General features: G+C 38.2%; 1 protein-coding gene across 1 annotated transcript in view; it reads left to right on the forward strand.

Moving 5' to 3' along the window:
• Positions 1-9,919: 9,919 nt before the first annotated feature.
• Positions 9,920-24,792, forward strand: part of LOC107566282 (latent-transforming growth factor beta-binding protein 4-like) — a 78,680-nt gene continuing 63,807 nt past the window's right edge. Inside the window, exons 1-4 of the mRNA XM_016251676.1 lie at positions 9,920-10,209; positions 14,462-14,532; positions 15,718-16,009; positions 20,816-21,018. Of these exons, the coding sequence (XP_016107162.1) occupies positions 10,013-10,209; positions 14,462-14,532; positions 15,718-16,009; positions 20,816-21,018 (763 nt within the window). The 5' untranslated portion in view covers positions 9,920-10,012. The remainder of the gene's footprint in view (positions 10,210-14,461; positions 14,533-15,717; positions 16,010-20,815; positions 21,019-24,792) is intronic.

Genomic DNA, 24,792 nt, shown 5'->3' on the forward strand with positions numbered 1-24,792 from the left:
AATCTAATTACAAGTACTTGTGATTAGAATCTGATTACATAATCCAGATTACATGTAATCAGTACCCAGCTCTATACACAAGTGTTTAAATTCTTTCTGCAGCCCGTTCTAAATTTGGATTCAGAAAATTCATTGTTTGCATTGTTTTCCTTTCTTTCCTCTCTTCTCTGTGTTTCTCTTTCGTTCTGTTACTTTCACTCCCCCTCATTTCTAGAAGCCATTTGGCTGTTGCGCGGGGTTGTTGAATATCCCTCTGAGCCTCGCAAAGGCGTTCGGGCCATGTGCAAGTGCCTTTCTGACTAGAGCGAGGAGGTGCCGCTTGTATTTCCCCCTAATTGGGTTGGAAATAATCGCGTTTCACCGCTGAATGGCTAAGCCACAGCAGAGTGGAGAGAGGGTGACAGCCTTGTCTCACAGGCTCTCATGGGTCCTTATGCTGCTGCAACAGCTGCTCGGCTCAGTGCTGCTGACCTCCAGTCATCTTCTGTGACGAAAACAACAAATACAAAACACCTGAGAAGATGCATGGCCATCTTTATCGGGCATGTTTTCTGGAAGCCCTCAAAGCGTGTGCATTTAGTTCCTTCCAACTGATTAGCCGTTTAATGACAAGGTGGCAAAAATGGATGCCATGATTGTGAACATGTATTATAAAACATTCACTTTGACATTTGGATCACGCGGATTCTTTAATAAAAACAGACACGACAACCCAGGGATTTCTATTTTAAGAACAAGCCCTTCAGTTAACTGTAATATGCTTTGTATGATTTCACCATTTGTAAGATTTCGTAACGCATGAACCAAGCATGAGGAGTCATGTATGCATAAATATTTCTGCCATCTCAAAGAAATGCCTTTTCAAATCTACAAAAGGCACAATTTACAATTGTTCACTTGTTTTTGTGAAGATTTCTCAATACAATAATTTGATCCCAATGTTGAGTTCTATCATAAGTTTAGTGGTGATTGCTTTTAATATTAAGATAACATCAAGGTTGGTATTAATATGTGACTATTGTGTCCTGGAGAAGTGTGATATTATTGTTGTAGGCAGTCAGACTACAGCTTTTCCCCTATCAGATGACTAAAAATGAGCCCCAAGAGCTACACTGAAGGATCCAGACAGAGCCATACCTTTTGACTAAGAAATGCTCTGGCAACCACCTAGTAATGCTAACAATAACCCACAACTCCTTAGCAACACCCTACCAACCACCCAGTAAGCTCAATCACCCATAATGCCATAGCAACACCCTAGCAGACACACTAGTTGTGTAGCAACTACTCAAAAGCAGAATGTAATACTTGAGGGTTCACACCTTTGACTCAAGACAGTAAGAAATAGCCTAGCAACCATCAAAAATACCCTAGCAACCACCTAGCCTCATTCTAGCAACTGCCTAGTAACACTCTAGCAATCACCCACAACGATATAGCAACACCTTAGTAAGCCACTTAAAACACTCGCAACTCACTAGCAACTTAGCAACCACCTAGAACACCCTAGCATCCACTCAGAATGCCCTAGCAACCACCTATTTTTAGGTTAAAAAAACACTTTTTTGTGGTTAAAAAAGTGACGTGACATGTGGCCAAGTGACCCATACTTGGGATTAGTGCTCTGCATTTAACCCATCCAAAGTCCACACACACAGCAGTGAACACACACACACACACACACCGTGAACACACACCCAGAGCAGTGGGCAGCCATTTATGCTGCGGCGCCCGGGGGGCAGTTGGGGGTGCCTTGCTCAAGGGCACCTCAATCGTGGTACTGAAGGTGGGAGAGAGCGCTGTACATTCATTCCCCCCACCCACAATACCTGCCGGTACGAGACTCAAACCCGCAACTTTTGAGTTACGAGTCCGACTCTCTAACCATTAGGCCACGACTTCCATGAACACTCTAGCACAACCCCTTATGAAACACTCACTCACGGTGCCTTAGCAACGCCCTAGCAACCACCCCAAACATATAAGAAACCTCCTACCAACGTAGCAATCACCTAGAACTCCCTAGCAACAATCTGTTAACACTCTAGCACAACCCCTTAGAAAACACTCACTCACAATGCCTTAGCAACATCCTAGCAACCACCCCAAACACATAAGAAACCTCCTACCAACTTAGCAACCACCCAGAACACCCTAACAACCATCTAGAAACCTCCCGGTTTGCACTATAGTGACCTCATAGCAACACTCTGTGAATCCTCAAAGTCCTAGCAAGCTCTTAGCAACACCATATCAATCATTTAGAACACCCTAGCAACCACCTGTTAACACTTTAGCACAACTACTCAAAGCACTCGCCCACAATGCCTTAGCAATGCCCTAGCAACCACCCCAAACACATAAGAAACTTTCTACTTATACTTTCTAACTAAGAAACCACCCAAAACACCCTAACAACTGCCTAGAAACCTCCCAGAATGCACTAGCAACCATCTGTTAACACTCTAGCACAACCCCTTATGAAACACTCACTCACAATGCCTTAGCAACATCCTAGCAACCACCCCAAACACATAAGAAACCCCCTACCAACTTAGCAACCACCCAGAACACCCTAACAACCATCTAGAAACCTCCCGGTTTGCCCTAGTGACCTCATAGCAACACTCTGTGAATCCTCAAAGTCCTAGCAAGCTCTTAGCAACACCATATCAACCATTTAGAACACCCTAGCAACCACCTGTTAACACTTTAGCACAACTACTCAAAACACTCGCCCACAATGCCCACAAAGAAACGTTCTACTTTCAAACTAAGAAACCACCCAAAACACCCTAACAACTACCTTTAAACCTCCCAGAATGCCCGAGTAACCTCCTAGCAACACTAAGGCAACTATCCTCAACATCCTAGCAAGCTCTTAGCAACACCATTACAATATGTGACATCAGTTTTTCTCTAGAAAGTGTAAAAGTCTCATTGAATTTCAGTATGTTTTCCACATCTCTTGCCTTCACTCAGGTCTCTGTCTTTCTCTCTGTAGCAGGAGTGGCGCCCCCTGGAGGTGGGGATCAGTGATATTAAACATGCTCCCCCATGGCCATCATCACAGGTGTCGGGCAATCGTGGAGGAGCCAGAGAACGACCGCGAGGAGAGGATTCTGGCAATACTGGGGATCATCGGCACCGTGCTCAACCTGCTGGTGGTCATCTTCGTCTACATCTACACCACCTTCTAAGATCTCAAGAGACAGGATGGCCTCATCTGAAGAAATGGCAATAAACCAGAGGAGAACAAACTGGCCTCATGTTTCATCCCCAAAAACCATCAAGCAGTGCCTGACCTATTCAATCAGTCGAGAAAATGCAAGCATTACATTCAAAACTAGGCTGAGACCTTTTAGTTTCAGTTAGAAGGCGGCCGTCCGTTATCCGTATATCTGTTCATGGTTCATTTTGTAGAGTCTTGATTATAATTGCATGTTCTCTGACTTAAAGTAAGTATTATATGCTATTTGAGATGTGTGTGAATTTCACTTACAGCTGACCTTTCATCTGGGTCTAGAGGAGAGCAATATTATGTTGAGGATATGACGTGCAGAAATAAGAGTGGGATTGGTTATTGAATTTCTTGTTTTATGTTGAATTGTCTCTCTATAAAGCACAACAGAGCAGAATGCCACAACGACGTCTTGTTCTCAGGTGTTTAGCAGGGTTTGCGGGAACGTTTACTTGAAAGGCGCATTGACGATCTCTATTGTCGCTGTCACGCTCGTAATGACTGATCTCGATTTACACTTTCTACTCAATGTGCTTTTTGCTTTTTGCAATGAAAAACTTCAACCTGATGAAAACAGTGTTGTCATAGTTTTGTACAACAAAAATGGTTTGAGTAATGTATAATAAGAGAAAGATGGCATTAGAAATATGCTTTTATAACATCATATGAAATGGTTTTGACTGTTGAAATGGGCTTTTAGCTTCTTCTGCAATGTTTCGAAGGAAAACATTAAAATTGAATAAAGTTGACAAGAAGATCTGATGTTTCTTGTAATTAAAAGAGACGGTTTTCCCAGAAATGACAAATCTGTCATTTTTATATTTCTTTGGAGCTCAAAAGGAGATGTTAGGCAGAATGGCAGACTCGCTCAGCATTCACTTTCTTTGTGTGGATAAAAAGATGCAATGGAGACGAATGGTGACTGACTTCCATTCAGCTTAACATCTCCTTTGTCTTTCACTGAGTTATACAGGTTCCAAACAACATGACAGAATTTTCACTTTGGGAGAACTGTCCCTTTAAGATTGTATTTCAACCATACAGTTTCTGTGCTCTAAGCTCATTTAAAAAAACATTCTAGAAAACACAGAATTTATTATAAAGGGAATCCCTAGGAATTTCATTTGGAATTGCAGCAACAACAAAAGCACTCAGCGTAGCTGATTTTATGAATTAAGCCCTTGGCATATTGTGTTTTCTGGTACATGATAAAAAAAAATAGATGATGTTAGAAGGTATAAAAAGAGATTTCCCTCTCTCCTATTTGCTCATTCGGATGTGAAGATGACGGAGAGAAATGTCAGGAAAATAAGTGTAGGGGGAGAGCGAGTGAGCGGGACCGCTGGGAGCTGGAATGCCTGCAGCAAACACAAAGCCATCTGCTCTCATGGACAGAGGCATCCCAACATGTCCATGCCATGTCATCTTATATATTTACAAGCGCTGTCCAGAAAGTATCCAGCAATGTAATATAAAAAATACGATCTATATGAAAGATGCAGTAAAACAGTTCAAAATGTCCAATGAGGCTCTGTTGTGAGAATCTTTATATGTGTTTGATAAACTAATATAAAATTAACCTAGCCTAAAAAGTAGCTAATTTTAAATATATCAAATCTCAGTACCTGTTCATTACAATGGTAGTTTTGGACTGGCTGTCCCACCTGATCCTGATCTTCTCGACTGTATTCAACTATTAAAATCATCATGATTTTGAAAAAATATTTTAAATTCAATTTAATAATTTCAAATTATTAAGAAATTGTAATGACCAAAAACAATATTGCACATTTTGTACAGTAGGTGTGAATGATCCATTTTATGCTCACCGTTTTTACAGAAATTGTGCCAAAACTAAACCTTTAACCTTGTTATCCAAGGTTTTATAAGAAAACTGACAAGCTTATTTTTATTTAGTTAATAGGAAAATATAAAGATGAGTCTCACATTTTGGTATTAGGGCTGTAAAGAATGCAAACCTTGTATAAAATAAACAGCTCAAATAAATCTAGGTCAAGCACCTCCTTTCACTGATTATTTGCTGAAAAAGAAAAAAAAATAGTTTCAAGACCTATTATGTAACCTATTCATGGAAAGCGCCTGCTGTATTTATTTCTTTTTCTTTTTGAGTTTTACTGAATTCAGGCTGTGGATGTATGAGGATTAGAAATGAATGTTCCCATATTCTCATAGTCCCATATGCCATATCCTATAAAGCCGTAGAACCTCTGTCAGCCTCAGACCTCAATCTTTAAAATGTAGATGCATTTATACATATTTCAGCGTGGCCACTGTCATTTTAAGACAGACTGTTTGCTATGTCCTCTTCCTGAACTCCCATAACAGAAACAGATTTGATCTGTAACAATGTAAGAGTGGATTCATGGGACATGAGGGAACTCCTGTATGTGTTTTCAATCAAGTGTCCTGCTGTTATATCAGCCCTAAGCACACATTGTCCTGCGCAGGTACAGGAGGACACAGAGCACCTTCTCACTGTGATGGTGTGAAGATCCTGTTGTGTTTACAGGCCTCTTGCTGGAAGCAGTATCCTAAATTATTGACAGCTATTCTGTTTGGATTTTTTCTTTTTAAATTATTTTACAGAAGCAGCTTTCCACATTGTGCCACATAAGAGCTTTGGGTTCCAAAAAAACACATGAGTCACAAACTGTTCTCTTCAAATTCAGCTAGAATGAATTGTATTCTGATTGGAGGAACAAGCACATCAGAATAAACATGCTTTACTTTGACAAGGAACACAATTTTAGCCCCCATGATCATGCTTTCATATGTGAGAGTAAATGTGTCCCTGCAGCACAAAAGCAGTCTTAAGTCGCTGGGGGATATTTGTAGCAATAGCCAACAATACATTGTATGGGTCACAATTATACATTTTTCTTGAATGCCAAAAATCATTAGGATATTAAGTAAAGATCATGTTCCTTGAAGATATTTTGTAAATTTCCTACCGTAAATATATCAAAACGTAATTTTTGTTTAGTAATATGCATTGCTAAGGACTTTATTTGGACAACTTTGAAGGCGATTTTCTCAATATTTTTATTTATTTTTTATTTTTTTGCACCCTCAGATTCCAGATTTTCAAATAGTTGTATCTCGGCCAAATATTGTCCTATCCTAACAAACCATACATCAATAAAAAGCCTGATGCTTACATTAACACACAGACATGAAATATTGATTTGAGTTTAAATTATTTAATTATCTTATTAGATACTATATCATCTCAAAGGAATAGTTCACCCAAAAATGAAAATCTGTTGTAAATGTCCTCACCCTCAGGTCATCCAAGATGTGGATAAATTTCTTCATCAGATTTGGAGAAATGCATCATTCCATCACTTGCTCACCAGAGTCCCAACAGCTGATAAAAACATCACAATAATCGACAAGTAATCTTCACTGCTCCAGTCCATCAGTTAACATCTTGTGAAGCAAAAAAAGCATGTTTATAAAAAACATATTCCATCATTAATATGTTTTAACAACAAACTGTTGCTTCCGAGTCATATCAAGAATATCTTGTTTGTACATTTGTCACTTTCTCTTATTTTCCGTCTCGAAGATAGCCTATGATTTATACTGTATAGATTCTTAACTAATGGCATGACAACCCTTCTTAACACATGGGCACTCAAACAACACACACACAGAGAGAATCACATCTTTCACTGCCTTAAATAACTGCAAGGCCTTTTCCTTCATTACTGAAGCCCTGAAGCTAAATGTGAAAAGCACATTTAGAAAAATGGATGGGTAAATTAAATTCCAAGATCGGTGAGTTTTCTGTGGGCAAGTAACACACAATTTCTTCATGGAATTTAAACTGCTCTTAACACAATCCTGCATTTTTATTATTCAATAGCATAATACAGAAGCAACACCGCTGGATAGCATTCAGCCACAGTAGTAAAGCAGTCAAATAACAACTTGGTTTTTATATATATATATATATACATATATATATATATATATCCTTATACATGACTATGTGGTGTTGTTATTAAAATTAAAGTTTAATAAACAAATAAACAAGAAGATTATATTCTCGGGCAAGCATGGCCGTCAGCTCCGGGTCCGATTCAGCGGTGGCCACAACACCCGAGGGGGGCAGCCCCGCTGAATCTTCATCCTCGGAGGACGAAAGCCCATCACCCGATGCTGCGATCGACATCTGATCTTCTGGCAATGGACCGAATTAAATGCTGGCACCCTCATGAGGCGGGCCAGCGAAATCACTCTTGAGCCCAACGAGACAATCGCTGCGTGAGGAGTAAGAGGTCCGTGGGGATCTCTCAGAGCACTAGCCGGCGGTCCTCTGCTCGAGCCAGAGAAACCGGGATGGGTAGTGGTAGAGGGTGGCTCTCCCTACAGAAGAGAGATGCGAGATCGCAGCGACACCATGCTCATATGCCCACAGTAGACGCATGAGTCATCCACGAACGCAGCTTCAGCGTGTTGGATGCCCAGACACTGAAGACAATGATCGTGACCATCCACAGAAGACAGGTAATGACCACAACCAAGAGGAAAAGGGACGGAACGGCATCTTTAAAAAGACGCGAGCCGTCCGTGATTTGCTATTTTAGGGAAACTGCTCTTTCAGTTGAAGTGCCCAGGGGAATGGCACCGTAACACCAACCAGGACAGCTTCCAGACAGAATGATGAAATGGCTTTGTGGAGATCAGACACGTTCATCCACTCGGCTCTGAAGCAAAAATCTGAATGAGTGGATGCACCTGTTGCCTATTTATACCAGTAACACAGTGAGTGGCTCAGTTATGCAAAATCCACTAGCCAAATTTCATTGCCGTTTTCTCTTAAAGTCAGAGTGATTGGGGCTCCCAAGTAAATCCCCTAATGTCGTCACGACATAACTCATAGTGACGGACAGATAGGGAACTACAAGTGCATTGTCATTTCCATCGTCCTCTCCTCTGGTGACCCCTGGGTTATAGTACACTGACCTCTGACCTCTAATTATATCCCAAGTGCTCATTAGAAACGTGTCCAGGTGAGTGCAAAGTGGGCACACTGCTGTAATTGGCCATTATAACATTTCAGCCCCATCTGACACCTCCCTCTCTCTCTGCCGGCTCTCTGAAGCCTTGTGCAATTAGTTCTGTGTCAGGCTTTATCAGAGGAAAGTCTCTTCTGTTAATGCACAGCCTCTACAGGGCTTATGCTTTCTGCACTGAAAGCAAGAATTCAATTCACCTTCAAAAGTCACAGCACTCTCAGAAAGCATATGGCATTCAGAAGGGTCCTGTTTTGCTCTCTTTCTCCCAGAAAATACCCCTTAATGCGGCAAATTGTACTAAATGTGCACTTGTAGTGGGGTGGGGGGACTAACCAAGTATTTTTTAAATGATATTTTAATTGGACACATGACTTAAATCTATACAGTAGATGTATTAATGAAATATCAGTGTAGATATATGTCATGTGAGAATATAAAGGAGTTTATTCCATTATATTCTTTCTTTCTTTCTTTCAAAATATGCTTCTATTGACTTTGGCTGCATGTAGTGACTTTGTGTGTAGTAATCCAAGCTGATGAGTTACATTTATGTTCTGTTCAGTGAAACATTTACTTTGATATTTAGTGCCATCTAGTGAATATGATGCACAACAGCACACATTTAGCACAATTTTAAAAGGGGGCTGAAATCTGTGATAGAAAGAACCGGAACATGTGTCCAGAAAATTTCAAGAAATGCACTAAACACGAAAACCTGTCATTATGCATGAGTGCTTGCAAGCTTAAATATTATTATTAAATCACATAATTAATTTTTAAGAGTGTATATATATATATATTTTTTTTTAAATTATTATTATTATTATTTTTATTTTTTTTTAATGCCCTTAATGACATCATCCTCCAGGAAGTGACATCATTTTGGAGGGAAAATAACAACAGCCCAAACATGAAATCTGATATTCTAAAATCAAAACGTGAAAACATGTTTAAAGGGGGGGGTGACAATTTTTATTTTACTTGTACTTGTAACTTCAAACTATTTTCTTGCTCTCAAACATTAATTGAGCAATGGCTATGTATATAACATTGTGTTTGTCATGTTTTGAACTAGCATATTTACATGCACGTGATTATATATATATATATATATATATACATATATATATACACACACACACACACTTTTGAAAATAACAAGCTTGCAATTAAAAAACATAATGTAGAAAAGTAATAACAATAATAAAAACAACTTCTTTTTTTTCTGTAGCCGAACTTTTTTTTTTTCTGTTACTACTTTACCAGTTTTGTAATAATATTTGGAAATAAGATGCAGAATTTGTCATATAAAGGCCTAGTATATTTCATGTTTTAAATGTTCAAACTGGAAATGTCACCTTGTTTTATTATAGCAAAGTCGAACAAATTGCCTACTCGTCTTTCCCTTAAAATGCCTCCAGGAAAAGATAAGCTTTCAATCATCTGAGCATGTAAAAGTTTATCCATCTATCACACTCCTCAAGCGCTGCTCTGTGAATCTGAGCTCTGATTGGCTGTCTCTCGGTTACAAGCCACGAATCAGTCTGATTGGCTGAAAGTTTTCCACGCATCTCTTTCATTCATGTCAGTCCCGGCTCCCAGCAGCGCGTCTGGATGAGAGAATGATTGAGGCCATCAGCGCTGACGCATCGCTCTGCCAAACACACTGACTTACATTCAGGGCGAAAACGCATCAATTGCATCAATTCACCAGATCGGAATAACGATGCCAGAACTGTGGAGGTCGTCATTTTGCCTGTCTGGAGTTCTTTTTATAACCTTTCTTTCCCTGGGGACCGCAAGCTCCTCATCAGTCAGTCATCAGATGTCTCCTGATCTCATCCATCCTCCACAAATCAGGAGCAAAGCGCAGAGACACAGACACCAGAGCAGCTCGACACGAACACAGATAGATGTGAAAGGGTAAGTGTCTTATATCAAGTCATCGCAAGAGGTGCTGATGTCTGTGGCGATACTGAGGTCAGACGATTGAATATATGTGAATATGTGACCTCGAAACAAGGTGAAAAGTAAATAGACCTTTAACTATACATTATTTTTAAATGCAGTAAAAATGTACAGGATCAATTTTTTTTTCATATTACATTATTGAATAAATCATTAAAAAAACTTAATGGAATCAATTATAAAATGAGCTAAGATTCAGATAAGAGTGTCAGGAAAAACTAAAATTCGTATTTTTCTCTCATTTGAATCTGATTCCAAAATCACATGACATTAGCGATCTTGTTCACATCTTTCAAGATGATTGAATATATGTGACCTCGAAATAGACCTTTATTTATATTTGATTGCTTTTCAAATGTAGTGAACATAAATGTACAGAATCAGTTTTTTTTAATTACTGAATCAATCATAAAGAACCTTAATGGGATCAATAAAAAAAAAAGAAGTAATTATTCAGAGTAACTCCAAAATAATTCTTATTTTATATTATGCAAACAATGATTGTAATTCCATTAGAAATTGTGTTCGCAGCTTTATTGGATCTTTTTTGAACCTTCCAAATAATGAAAACTTAACTGAATTCTAATGAATTCCATTCATATTTTTTTTGTTAGTTTTTTTTTTACTTTACTTTCTTTTCGCAATACAATTGCTTGTAAAAGAGGTCAGACATCATGTTTACTACACATCTCATCCTCATCTTGACCTGGCATCCAAACTGTTGTGTTTTTTTCTTCTTCACTGCTTCTCCAAGTTCCACGTTTACGAGCAGTTTATAGTCTCCGGAAACATAACAGAGCACTTTACTTCAATCAAAGCTCTTTATAAATCCAGAATGACGTGAAAACATTGGCCCGTCTTTGTTCATCCAGTCAGATGTTTCTCTAGACTTACACCGGAAGTGTTGATCCTTCGAGCAATGAGGGGAATTCCTGATTCTCCTGAAAAGTTTGAGACCTAGTGACTGGTCTTTGTAAGCCATAACAGAGCAGGAAATTACTTACCCTTCTTTTCATATTCATTTTGAGGGAGCCAGAATGCCACTGAACCTTTGTAAGAGTTCATCAAGGATGCACCGCTGCTCGTCTGTAACATCCCTCCTCCTCTGGACTTCATTGTGCTTTTGGGTCAACCGAGGACATTGACTGTGGAAACATGTCCATCCCGGGGCAATGGGGGGAATTTGGTAGCTTAGAAGGAGAAGGAGGGTGTTGTTGCTGAGTTTAGTAATGCTTACAGGCCCGACGCAGGTTCAACAGTTCAGAGCTCAGAAGACCAAGCACAGAAAACAGCTTCATTTCAGAGCGCATCAACGGTGCCTTTCACACCTCAAAGTGAGACAAAAACATGATTATTTCCTCCTTGATGGAGGTGCCAGGCAAAGTAGGAGCTTTGTGATAATCCAGCAGTTCGAGTGACCTCGAGGACCACTGTTGAGGTTTTATTGAAGCTTCTCTGTTACGAGGTGCTGGAAAAAAGAGCCGGGACCAAGAAGAAAACCATAAACCCCCCTTTCTGTATTGCACAAACGTAAATAACATTTTTAAAATATAAAAGGTTCCTTTACAATCTTTATTTTACAGCCTCTGCTCCCACTAACGTGTTGGAGGTGCAGAGGTTTGGAAGATTCATTCACCGCTTTGTTTCTTTGCATTCTGTTCACACGGAGAAAACAAAAGAGCTGTAGGCCGAGAGACTGACATACATGTGGGTGCAAAAGCAGCTGGTAAAGAGCAGATGTGTTATTCTTCAGATTATTTTGTGATAGCAAATCAGATTGAAGGGATCGTTCACCCAAATATGACAATTCTGTCATCTTTTACTCACTTGGAAACCCATAAGACATTAGTTCTCCTGTAGAACACAAACGGAGATATTTAGCAGAATGTTCAAGCTGCTCTTTTCCATGCAGTGAAAGTGAATGTCAATCACGGCGGTTTCCACTCGGGTTGGATGCAAAAGAGCAGCTTGCAAACAACATAAGGGACTAAATAATGACACAACTTTCTTTTTTTTTGGTGAGCTATCCCTTTAACACGTCCAAATCTTGAAAAAAAACCCCGTTGTGTCCGCCGTAGCCATGTGAGCAGAATAAACACAGGCATCTTTGATCACTATCGAGTCTTGCTCTACTGGGAGCCTCTCAGCTCTGTAAACATCACTCACGTCTCATTCGGAATGTATCGTTTAGGTGTCGACTCGCATTAAAACCCAAACAGGGTATAAAAGTTGAAGGCGACTTTCCATTCTGTCAGTGCAGAAATGTCCCTATTTGGGCCTAATAGGGGCCCAAGTGAAGGGTCAAGGCCTTTATTTAGAGATCAGACAGACAGACGAGTGGTAAAAGGTCTCAGTGTTATGAGACATCTCAACACAGCTTCAGCTTAAAGGGACAGTTCACCCAAAAATGAAAATAAGCATGACTCAAAAACAGTGTGGCTTTCTTTTTATACATAGAATGCAAAGAGAGAAGAAAATTTTATTTTTACACTGAAAAAAAAAAAAGAATAAGAAGGTAACTTTCAATCTTCAAAAACTCACAAAAGCAAAATAAAAGTTTCATGCAGTGGTCCATTCAACTCAAACTTGCTGGGACTGGATCACTGAGTGAGTCAGACTCAGTGAAGTAAACTAGAGATTCCAATCAGTTGATTGACGAACAAATCATTCCATTTTGGTTTGTGAACTGAATCAACTCGAAAAAGATTTACCTCAAGAGTTCCTTATTACATGCACTCTTATCAGCATGCCAAGGATGAGCAGATTTCAAAGATTTTCAAAGTTGAGTAAAGATCAACTTTACTTTTGTACGGCTTCAAAAGGCTTGAAATACAACACTCAAATCAGGACAGCTACCGCTAATTTATGATACTTTTGCATCCTTTTTGAAGCTTGAAAGCTTCAGGTTTTCCTTTACGTTGCATAAAGGAAAAAAGTGCAGTCATGCACTCTTAAAAATAAAGGTCCCAAAAGGGTGTTTTTGTAAAGATGCCATAGAAGAACCATTTTTAGTTCCCCAAAGAACCATTATTTACCTAGTGTGAAGAACATTTTAATAATCTGAAGAAACTTGTTCTACTATAAAGAACCTTTTGTGCAATGGAAAGTTTCCATGAATGTTAAAAAATTCTTACTTTTCAGTTTTGACTCAACAATCCCTTTACAGATGCATAGACACAAAATTATATGCATGTAACATGCATATTATGCATTTTTTCTTCCTTTTTTTAAATGCACATTTTTGCATTTTTTTGTACAAATGCATTTTGGGATCATATTTACAAGCAGTGTTTTGCATGCAACAAAAAATCAACAGTTGAAAGTTGAAAGCTCGCATACTGATCCAGTGATTTTAGTTAACTCTCCAAATCTGCATGTGCTGAATTAGCTTGGGAAGGTTATAGGTCATTCTGACCTCCACATAGCCTGGATGGCCCATGCCAGCTCTGTCTCAATCGGCTTTCGCTGCTCAGACAACAGCCATCCCTCGGACTGCCAGGTCCCAACAGTGTCCCTTCAGAAGCCATACAATAAAGGCACATACTGTAACTAATTAGCAAATCCCTCCCGACGCTACAGAGGGGTCAGGTTGTTGCGTGCCGATCGTGAGTGTTCAGGATCGGGGCTTGTGTTGGTGTGCTAATTGCCTTTTCTCCCAGAAGCCGCTAGATAAACAGATGCGGCCCAGGCGTCTGAAGAAGACTCTTAATCCAGTCAAGTTTACCCACCAGACGCGACTGCCAGCGCCACTGTGGGAAAAACAATATTTCTCATGTGCATTGGAACAGAGAGGACGGAGGCCCGACGAGGGGGGCGTCTATAACAAACTCGCACCCCCCTTCATTTTTATTCATCAGCGCTATTTGTCCAAGCTGAATGCAACACGAGGTGAAGGGTCAGCTTAAACCCAAGACTATTCACTCAGTCCAATGCATCTTAAGGGGCCCAGGGCCACAGATTGTAAGTCTTTTAAAGATGTCCTTTCAGAAGTGGTTAAACTGTGATTATGCCGAACAGATTGATTTGCCGCGGAGCCTGGAAAGGTGACAAAAAAAGTGAATTTTGAAGTTTATTCTGCAGTTTTAAGGCCAAGCGGACTCAATGGTTGTGCTTTGTGGCATATGATGGGCTTTACTTTTTTATTTTTTCTTAAAAACTATTGTCAAGCTCAGAGTTTCACCCTTGATCTCTGTCCGTCTTTCTCCAGGCCCAACGTTTGTGGCACCAGGTGCTGTTATTCATGGCTGGCCAATCCCAAAACCAAACAATGCACAAAACGTGAGTATCTTTTCAGGGCCATTCAGATGCTTTCATACATTTCTATTATGCTCATAGAAAGACACGAACCTATACGGCTGCCAGTATTTCATTTAGTTCAAATCCTCTTCATTTGTCTGATTTTTCAAATGAGGCAATGAACTGAAGTGTCAGCACAGCTGGGAGCTGTAACAACATAATAAACAGAAGGGAAGGGGAAAAATGTGCTTTTGCAATCTGTTTGAATTGAAGGCCCCCTACTGTCCAACACAATATTCAAAGAGGAACCTTAGAATAGTATAATATCATATCATATCATATCATATAATAATTCATTATATTAAAATTCATTCATTATATTATATTATATTATTATATAAGACTTCCAATTCATTTTTTGTAAAGACCTGCTCATTTAATCCCTAAATCCGGTCATTTTTCATGTGTACTTCTGTGTGGTTTTAATGGAGAGTGTTGCTGCCATGAAGTGTTTTTTGTCATGCGTTAAATCCTGTGTCTTGAGCAGATGATGAAGACTTTTGATGAAAACTGCTCAGCTTGTATGTTCCCATATAACACACAAACGTATTTGTTTGGTACTTAATATATGTTCAATTTTAAACTAATGATGACAAGTTTAGGTTGCCAAACCTGTACACAGTGTTCTTTGTTCCAGCGTGCAGCAGTTATTTGTTCAGTTAGGTAGTTGAGAAATTGTTTACGTCTTTCTTTGTTTTATTGATATATTTTATTAGGCTTATGTGTGTTATATAATATTTATATAAAGATTTTTCTGTTTATTACGATCGTGCATCTTACTTTCAGCAGTAAAAATGTCCTTCATGTTTGTCCACCTGATTGTGTGAACATTTTAACATTCCTCTGCTCTAAGTAGGCCAAACCTCTGAATGCACAGGGCTTCAGCAGTCTGAGCTCTAGTCCAGCATTAATCCAGTCCCTCAGCTTTCTCATCATAATCCACACCTTCCTAATCCATATGTAGCTAGATTTACCAACTAATAACTAACCCCTTGACCCATGTGCCTTTAAAGGGCCAGTGCAACATCCAATTTTTGACTAGAAATGTGTTGGAAAGTCACACTCCAGGATTTAATCTGGGAAATACTGTAGCTTGACATGTTATGTGACGCAGTAGTAAACCATTAACAGAATGACAATATAGTTTCTCTGTTGTTCTCTCACTAGCAAGATGTCATCCGCGATGCCATAATAAAGCAGTTTGTCGCCGGCCGAACATCTGTCAGTGTCGTCTGGGCTTCCACGGCCATCGCTGTGAACATGCAAACGTCACACCGACCATGAGCACCTGGTTCGAAGCACATCCTGGTCCCACGGTACCCTCAACCTCTACCATGGCAACAGTTGCTATGGTAACGCCCGCATCCACCACCATCCATGGCAACAGCTCCACATCTGCCTCCAGTGATGCCAGTTCAGATACAAGAAAGACATATTCATTACACTGGCAGCCACCCAGGTGAGTGAACTCTTCATGACTGAGACTAATGTGTTTTACACTAAAGCGACTGGCTTGTAAAGCATGGCTATATTAGGAATGGAATATTTGCTTACCGTGCCGTTTTAATCCAGTTTGAAGTAAAAATATAGTAACAGTCAATAAATACTTAAAGGTCACACTGGTTATGGAAAGTTATGTTGAGCAAGTTGTATTAGTGGATACAGTGTTTCATGATGTTTATCTATCACCAGCTCTATCTTTTCTTCCTAAACAAGCAGTATAACAATGAAATATATATATATATATTAGGGGTGTAATGGTACAGGTTGTTCGGTTCGGTGCGCATATATATATTTTTCCATAAAATGGAAAAAGTTAAATTATGCACCTTGAAGTGTTAATCCAACAATTGTCTAATCCATTGTAATTTTCCAGTGGAATTTAAATATGTCAATTAAAATAGCAAGCAAATAAAATAAAATTAAAGTGTCCCTATTATGGGTAATGAAAGGTCAACAACAACAAGCTGACATGCATGCAAGGTCAAAAAACACTTTCATTGTCTTACTTCACTTTCAGATTTAAAACTTTGCAGGATGTTTTAAATCAAAGGTAATTTTCAAAAATCCATAACAGGGGCACTTTTAGGGGCATATAATAGGGGGAAGAAAGAAAGAAAGAAAGAAAGAAAGACACTAATGCAGAGAGATATTATTAGACATAAATAAGAAGGCTTTACATTGTAACATTTTCAAAGATGTACTTTTAATTTGCCCAATATTGTTGGAAGCATAATAATAGTCATTTATGTCTGTAGTTTTTAATTTGAAACATATTTATCAAAATTACTATTTATTTTTTAGGTATATGGAAAAAATGACATGATGCACCTTTAAGTGGAAAATGTACAGTTTACAGTACACATTTTGACAATAATACAGATAAAGCTAGCAGATACCGCAATCATATCACTTTTTTTTCAACAAGCGTTAAATATATATTAAATATAATTATATAGATATAGATATACAAATAAATACATTATACATAACATTATATACATAAATAATATAACTAAATTAAAAAAAAATACATAAACCTCTTTACATTGTAACATTTTTTAATATTAATTGAAATGTTGGTGGGAAGCATAATGGCAGAATCTCAATTCAGAATGGATTTCTTTATTCCAGTTTGTTGACATTCTTTCCATAAAATTATTTCCATAAGAAACTAAATGTGCGTTACTATGACATGCCTACAGGAGGCGCTCTATTACCCCAAATTAATATCTACTGTAAATACCCATCTGTCTGTACTGTACCTCGCTGCCAGCATATGGCAGCACAGGACTTGTATTTATATCAGTGAAATCAGCACATTCAAGAACCTCATTGTTTGATCGCTCTTTTTCCCACCTGACCTGGTAGGTCGGAAACATACAGAACTAGGTACTCAAAGCACGTTGGAGGTTTCTTCTTGTTTACTGAAGGGTTTTAATTCCATTCAAATGCTAAACAACTGTAACACCTGTATAGACTGATTAAGTAACCCTTATCTTCTCACAGCTCACTCTCCACCCTGAAATGAAAAATAGAGCTATCTCTAATCTCACCTCATGTTTTGCCAAGATGGATAATGTGGAGTAGAAGACATACTGCTCGCCCTGTAACTGACATATTTATTGTGATTGGCTGCCTCACAGGCAGATGCTTCTTTTATATTGTATTCAGATGAAAGAAGATGCAAAAGAACAAAAGGATCTGAAGAAAAGTGTTATGATTGGAGAGCCACACCTCATCTGATCTCAGATTGATGGGGCAATGAATACCATAAAGTGTAGGCGTCTTGTCCCTTGGTAGTCTCTGATCAGAGCTTTGATATTCAAGATGGAATGTATCTAGATAGAAAGCGTATTTGCAGTCATGGTTAAGAAGTGGTTTATTGGAACTCCAATGGGTCAGTGGAGAGGCACAAAACACAGGTCAGTTTAGTAATGTTAGTTAATGTTCTTACTGCAAGTTTGTTGGTAGATTAGCCCAAATAACAATAAATGTGTAAACATTTGTGAAATGTATAGAGATTTTTCAGTTTGGATATTTCTGTTGGGCCTGTTCATGTGTGAGAACATTGCCTGTCAGAGAAGAATTTACAACATTTTGGATTTTAAGACAGTAGTTTTGATCCAATACGATGAAACTAGATCTAATTAGAAATATCTTTACTAGTGTTGTCATGATTTTAGAATTTCTAACTTTGATACAATACCTTGACAAACTTTCACCGACAATAGCATTTTTGACAATACCACAGGGAAATCGTGGCATAAAATTAAGGGCAAAAATACATACTTTAAATGAATGTACTTTTGACCATAATTAAAGTATTTCCTTATTAAACTTATTTGAGATTATTTCGTTTTTTTTTTCACAGTAGAATTACAGTACTTCTGTCTTAATTTGTTCACTTGCAAAAGTTAAACCCTCAAGCTTTTCTTGTGGAAGAAAATTGCATGGAGAACTTTACATTCAGTGTTTTCAAATGCTAATTTACTGTGAACATGCTCTGAGATACTGAAAACAGCAGATCATGAGCTGCGTGCGTGCAAATGAACACAGTGTTCACTTTGCAACACGCAATGCAATGTACTGAAACTGTTTCAAATATTCAGAATTAATATGGATTGAAATCTGCTTTACTCTAAAACCAATACAATTTGGGTTTGTGTCCTAGTTTGAGAGATTTACTGCCTTCATGAGGTCTATCAGGCCCACTCTGCTATGATCTCAGACTGTTGAGCAAGTCCTCTGCTGAATCTAAGCTTGGGAAGGAAGTTCCTGCCCCGTGGAAACACTTCTCTCACAATAGACTATTGAAAGACTGCATTTATGGGTCAGTTTCAATGATCTACCTGATGGGCCAATGCTACATACTCACTCTGTGCTGACAGCCTGCAGTTTCCTCTTTCAACAGTTTTTATATCACATTCAATGTGTGAACTAGATATGTCAGATAAGTTCTCTGTTTTTGAAAGTCCCAAGTCTGGCAACTAAACCCAGAGAGTGTAATCTCTAAAACAAGCAAGTTCTGCTTTTATTTCCATGGCTTTTCTAGTCAGATATGAATGCTTACATTAGTTTGCTATGAAAGGTATGTGCTCTGCATATGTATTTTAGAAGTTTTCTCTAAATGGTAGTATATCATCACAGAGGGCCAAGCTTATTAGCTGTTTAGGGGATTTTTACAAAGCAAAAAATAAAGAATGGAAATATGACTGCACCCCAAAGACGGGAATTTTACTTGCCTCTTTTTTTGACAGTAAAAGAATATTGCACTTGGAACAATTTATATAATTTCTTGAATCAGAGACATGGTCTATATTTGAAAAATAGAGTATAAGATTGATTATCATTATGGTTCATTTTGCCGGAGCTCAGTGCAAATCTAGGAGTCCCCCAGGGCTCTGTATCAGGACCTCTCCATTTGTCTTATGTCATGGTTTTCTGTGAATACGGCATCGCTCAATCATCTCCTTTAGTAGCGGGGGTGTTTAAGCAGAGAGTGTGTGTGTGTGTATATATAACACATTGGGGGAAGTCGTGGCCTAATGGTTAGAGAGTCGGACTCATAACCCAAAAGGTTGTGGGTTCGAGTCTCGTACCAGCAGGGATTGTAGGTGGGTGGGAGTTTTCTGTGAATACGGCATCGCTCAATCATCTCCTTTAGTAGCGGGGGTGTTTGAGCAGAGAGTGTGTGTGTGTGTATATAACACATTGGGGGAAGTTGTGGCCTAATGGTTAGAGAGTCGGACTCATAACCCAAAAGGTTGTGGGTTCGAGTCTCGTACCAGCAGGGATTGTAGGTGGGTGGGAGTGAATGTACAGCGCTCTCTCCCACCTTCAATACCACGACTGAGGTGCCCTTGAGCAAGGCACCGAACCCCCAACTGCTCCCCGGGCGCCGCAGCATAAATGGCTGCCCACTGCTCTGGGTGTGTGTTCACTGCTGTGTGTGTGCACTTTGGATGGGTAAATGCAGAGCACTAATTCCGAGTATGGGTCACCATACTTGGCCACATGTCACTTCACATGCAGAGTTGGGAAGGTTTCATGTAAATGGGAATGGTCATACATTTTATAGGCTGTTTGCTGCTGACCCAAGTCAGTTTGTTTTCACTGTAAATTATCTCTGTTTGGGAAAATTAGCTCATGGCATGCTCAAGCTGAACCATTTGACTTTCTGTGTCCAGGCTGTGGATTTGAAAAAGGGTTGGCACATTTGCATCAAGAGCAAATAGTTGTACAGGAAACCATTGCAATGCAAGAAGAAAGTTGATAACTTTGGTCTGTTTGCAGTGGTATTCATTAGAGTCCTTTTCATTATTTTAATCGACCATTAAGGACAGTTTGAATTCAACTCGGAAATGTCATGTTGATTGAATGGATATTAGTGTAATGTTTCTTGAAGGAGTTCTTGTGAATGTGCTACAAAAAAAAAAGAATCAAAATTGCATTTCCTACATAATGCAGTCTAAAGTACCATAGATGGCATTCATACGGTCATATGAGACATACATTTACATAACATCAATCCATACTCTCATTTTTATCCAATTTACCCATTTAAAATATATTTTAGCTATGTTTTTCCTGGCAGAAACTGTAAAATAAATAAATAAAATAGTTTTTATGTTTTTTTTTTTTTATGTTCTAGTTTGTAATGATGCTTTTTAACTATGTTATTAGTTCTGCTTTTATTTATTTTCTTTTTTGTGGATTTCTTTTTGCACTTTTAAAGGGCTTTTCATTTTGGCTTGTGTTTCAGTTTAAAAGAGGCCCAGTCGGTCTTGTTAAAAAAAGCTCTGTCCAGTGGAACCGGTGGAGAGAAGATCACAAGTGTTATACTGAAGTACATTGAATCAGAGCGAAGAAGACTGGAGTCTTCATCCTCTACCGGAGCAACAAAAATCTCCAGCACCAAAACCTTCCACACTCAACGCGGCCAGTTCACCCTCATCTACACCGCAGGTCAGTTCAAGCCAGCAGGGATGATTTTGAAATATCAAATGTATTAGGCAAAATATTCACCTTATATCCTTCCCTGCAGAAAATAACATTTTAAATGAGATTCCTCTAATACTTAAATGGTTTCTCCTAAACATCAATGAGATTAAATGATGAGCCAATGGAGACTTTGGCTTTGTCTCTTAAAATGAGATCTCAAAAATGCCTTAAACATAAATCTTAAAAAATCTTCATTTTGTGAAAGAGATTTCATTATGATATCAAACTCAAAGATCAAATGATCTGACCTGTATGTTTCACAGAATTTTTCTAGCATTGTAGTCGAACAGAATCTCAACAATTGTCTCATTTAATAGTGATTTTTCTTATTTGTTCATTCTTATTTTTACTTTTTGAAGCATAAATGAGTTATGAAAGCGCAACCAGTGAGCAATGCAATTTTCCTCTGGGTGATCAAGCAAACATCTTGTAGCTTTTTGAAGCTTTCTACCATTAGTAACATTAGTATTAGTATATGAAAACAATTCCCATTCTACATTTTAAGGCAGTGGTTCTCAGCCAAGAGTCCGGGGCCCACTAGGGGGCCTCAGCACACTTACAAGGAAGGGGTCTTCAAGATAAGCTAACACTATTTGAAAGAGACATAACAACTAAAAATCCAGTTATTTATTATTTTAATTCACTGCCTCAACATCTTGACACTTCTGTGAAGAACTGGATTTTTCATGGTCTTGGAATAACCTGGAAATATGAGGTAGCCTTAGTTAAAAAGTATGATTTTTAGACCTGAAAAGGTAACAAAAATAAGTAAGTAAACAAATAAAGAACTTATTTTGTGCGTGTTATATAATTTGTAAATGCTACTTAAGTCTTTCTACTTCAGAATGTAATGCTTAATTCAATGTGATATTTACTAGCAATTTCTAAGTGAAAATCATTCCAAGTAAATTCTATACCATTTTAGTGTATTGCTCATACTACATATTTTATTAGTTAGAAAAGTCATGGGATGTATTGTTATTGTGGACTTCGAGTCCAAAAGGTGAAGAACCACAGTTTTAAGGTTTATACAGGTATCTGTGTCAACATGTTAACCTTTTCTTTGGAAGAAGCAGCAATGGTTTCAAATCAGCAGGCTTGAGTAGAGAATATCTTGTTTTAATAATTCGGCCTGTTTCCAGGTTTAAAACGCTTGTGTCGCGATAAGGTTTATCTGCCTGTAGATTCGGGCTGGTTCATTGAGACAGGACTGGATACACTATTGTAGCATATTCCTGCCATTGTTTAGCTTGGCTGAGAGGTGATGGTGCACTAATTACTCAGGAGATGGATGTGGTGTTTTGCTAATGGGAACCCCTGTGTCTCCATGACCTCATAACACACTGGAACGGCCCTCTGTGGCAGCGCATGGGAAGTGTGAGGAGACTGACCTCTTTCTTACTCACACACACACACACACACACACACACACACACACACACACACACACACACACACACACACACACACACACACACACACACACACACACATTCACACACACACACACACACACACAAACACACACACAGAGAGAGACGGCTAATGTTGCTTAACTCTAGATTTATGTTCTTCAAGCTCTTGAATATGAAGCTGTAGCTGATAAGTGAAGCTCTAGGGAGTAGAAACTTTGAGTGGCATGTTACAGCAGTTCCTCAGTCTGGCCCAGTATATTTTTGTTTCAGGTTATTCATGGAATTCACTTAATATCTATCACATTGTATTATGAAGCAGGGTTGTTGTCGTAACCTAACAATAGAAAAATAAATAAATAATTAAATAAATAAATAAACAAAGTTCCAATGAAGGATGTCGTCTCACGTGGAAAAGAAAAGAGCCGCTGCCAAAAGCCAGATCTCTGGAAACGCAACACTTCATGCCGGCTGAATCCAAGTTTCCAGGCTGAGAGAGTTTGTAATGTAATGTGACAGAAGCTCAGCATTCCAGCGCATGAGGAAGCCACTTCTTCATTAATGACCTATTTTTGCGATGACGAGTGAAATGGCACACTTTATAAATATTTACTCTCGTACAGCGAGAGCTGAATTCCACTGGTGTCACGCATCAGTACGATGAGCGCAAGACACAGTCATATAGAGACGTTACACTATAGCTTGACCCTTAAGCTCTTCGTCAGGATTTTATTGTCCAGTTTGTTTTGCCAAGTATGAATGCTTGTGTGAGATGTTGTTGATAGTGGATTTTTGGTGAGCTTATGATTAATGCTGTTTTTCCCCAGTGTCTGTGCACTGATGTGACCTGTTCTTCTGCGGTTTTAGAGTCAAGAGAGATTTTAGATTCGATTTTAGATTCAAAGAGGTTGTAATTTGACACTGAGCGAATGGCGATCTCAGACGATATTGCTCATGGTGTGCTCCAAAAAATCCCCAAAGTCCCTCTTAAAACCAGTCAATGGCCTGAGAATCCAGAGCTGGATTACATGAATATGGTATTTCAGTGTCCCTTTACTATTTTACACAAGCTTTAGAGGCACACATCGCATGTATCTGTTCATTTTGAGAATTGTTTGAAATGTTGGATAACTATCTAATCTAATATAAAGTCAGGTTAGAATGGAGAAATAGTTTCCCCATGTTTAAGATGCAGTAGGAATGAATTGATATTAAAATTACCTGAAGCTGTTATTCATTTTTTTCCAGGGCTGATGACAGATAAATGGTTGATATTGAAATGGCATGCTATTGTGTGTATCTAAAAAAATAAAAAAATAAAAGCTAACATTCACTCCATAAATAAACAAGTTTGTATTAGTTAATTTATAATTAATTACAATTATTTTTTTAAGATTGTGTCTTTATTTTTTATGTTTATTTTAAGTTTAGTTCTACAATTTTTTCCGTTTTCTTCTATTTTTGTAACATGCTTGTAATTATTGAAATCTAAACACAAACAAATAAATAGACATTTTAACGTTTTTTTTTGAAGGATTTATTTTTTAAAGATGATTTTAAGTAATTTATTTTAATAAAGATTTTTTAAAGTTGTCTTTATATTTTGTAAGGGTTTTTAAATCTATATGTGTAATGTTTATTTAATTTTTAGTTCTACAGATAGTTTTAAACTGTGTTTTATATCTTCAGTTTTGGTACCATGGATATGGATTATACAAATAAATATACATTAATTTATTTAAAAAATCTATTAATTCATGGATTAAGTAAATACTACTTATTTATTTATTTATAAATTGCAAAATCACAATAAAATGTCTTAGCATTTGGTAACAGGGTTGCCAGTATTAAAAATACTATGAAATAAAATAAAATACATGAAAAGTTGAATGTTTAATACTTTATGAAGGTTTAGCACCTTCTTTCACAAACAAACAAACACATAATTCTGAGGCCTGTTTTGTTGCTTATTCATGGAAAGTGTCAGTTCATGTTTCTGAAGCTTGACTGGCAGTCACTGGTTTCATTCAGCACATATTGATTAAAGTTTTAAGTTGCAGTGGAAATAAAAGCATCTGTCAGTCGAATAGCTGAATGAGTTTCATTATGAGTATAAAGTGAAAAGAAGATTTCATTGCCAAACCTGCATGAAAAAAGTAATAATATACTGTATGGAGATTTATGATATTGTGTGAGCATGCGTGTGTGTGAGTGAGTGAGTATGAGACAGTGTGTGTGTGTGTGTGTGTGTGTGTGTGTGTGTGTGTGAGTGAGTGAGTGAGTATGAGACAGTGTGTGTGTGTGTGTGTGTGTGTGTGTGTGTGTG

Source organism: Sinocyclocheilus grahami, unplaced genomic scaffold (assembly GCF_001515645.1).
Source record: "Sinocyclocheilus grahami isolate Dianchi unplaced genomic scaffold, SAMN03320097.WGS_v1.1 scaffold1067.1, whole genome shotgun sequence".
NCBI classification, from domain to species: Eukaryota; Metazoa; Chordata; class Actinopteri; order Cypriniformes; family Cyprinidae; genus Sinocyclocheilus; species Sinocyclocheilus grahami.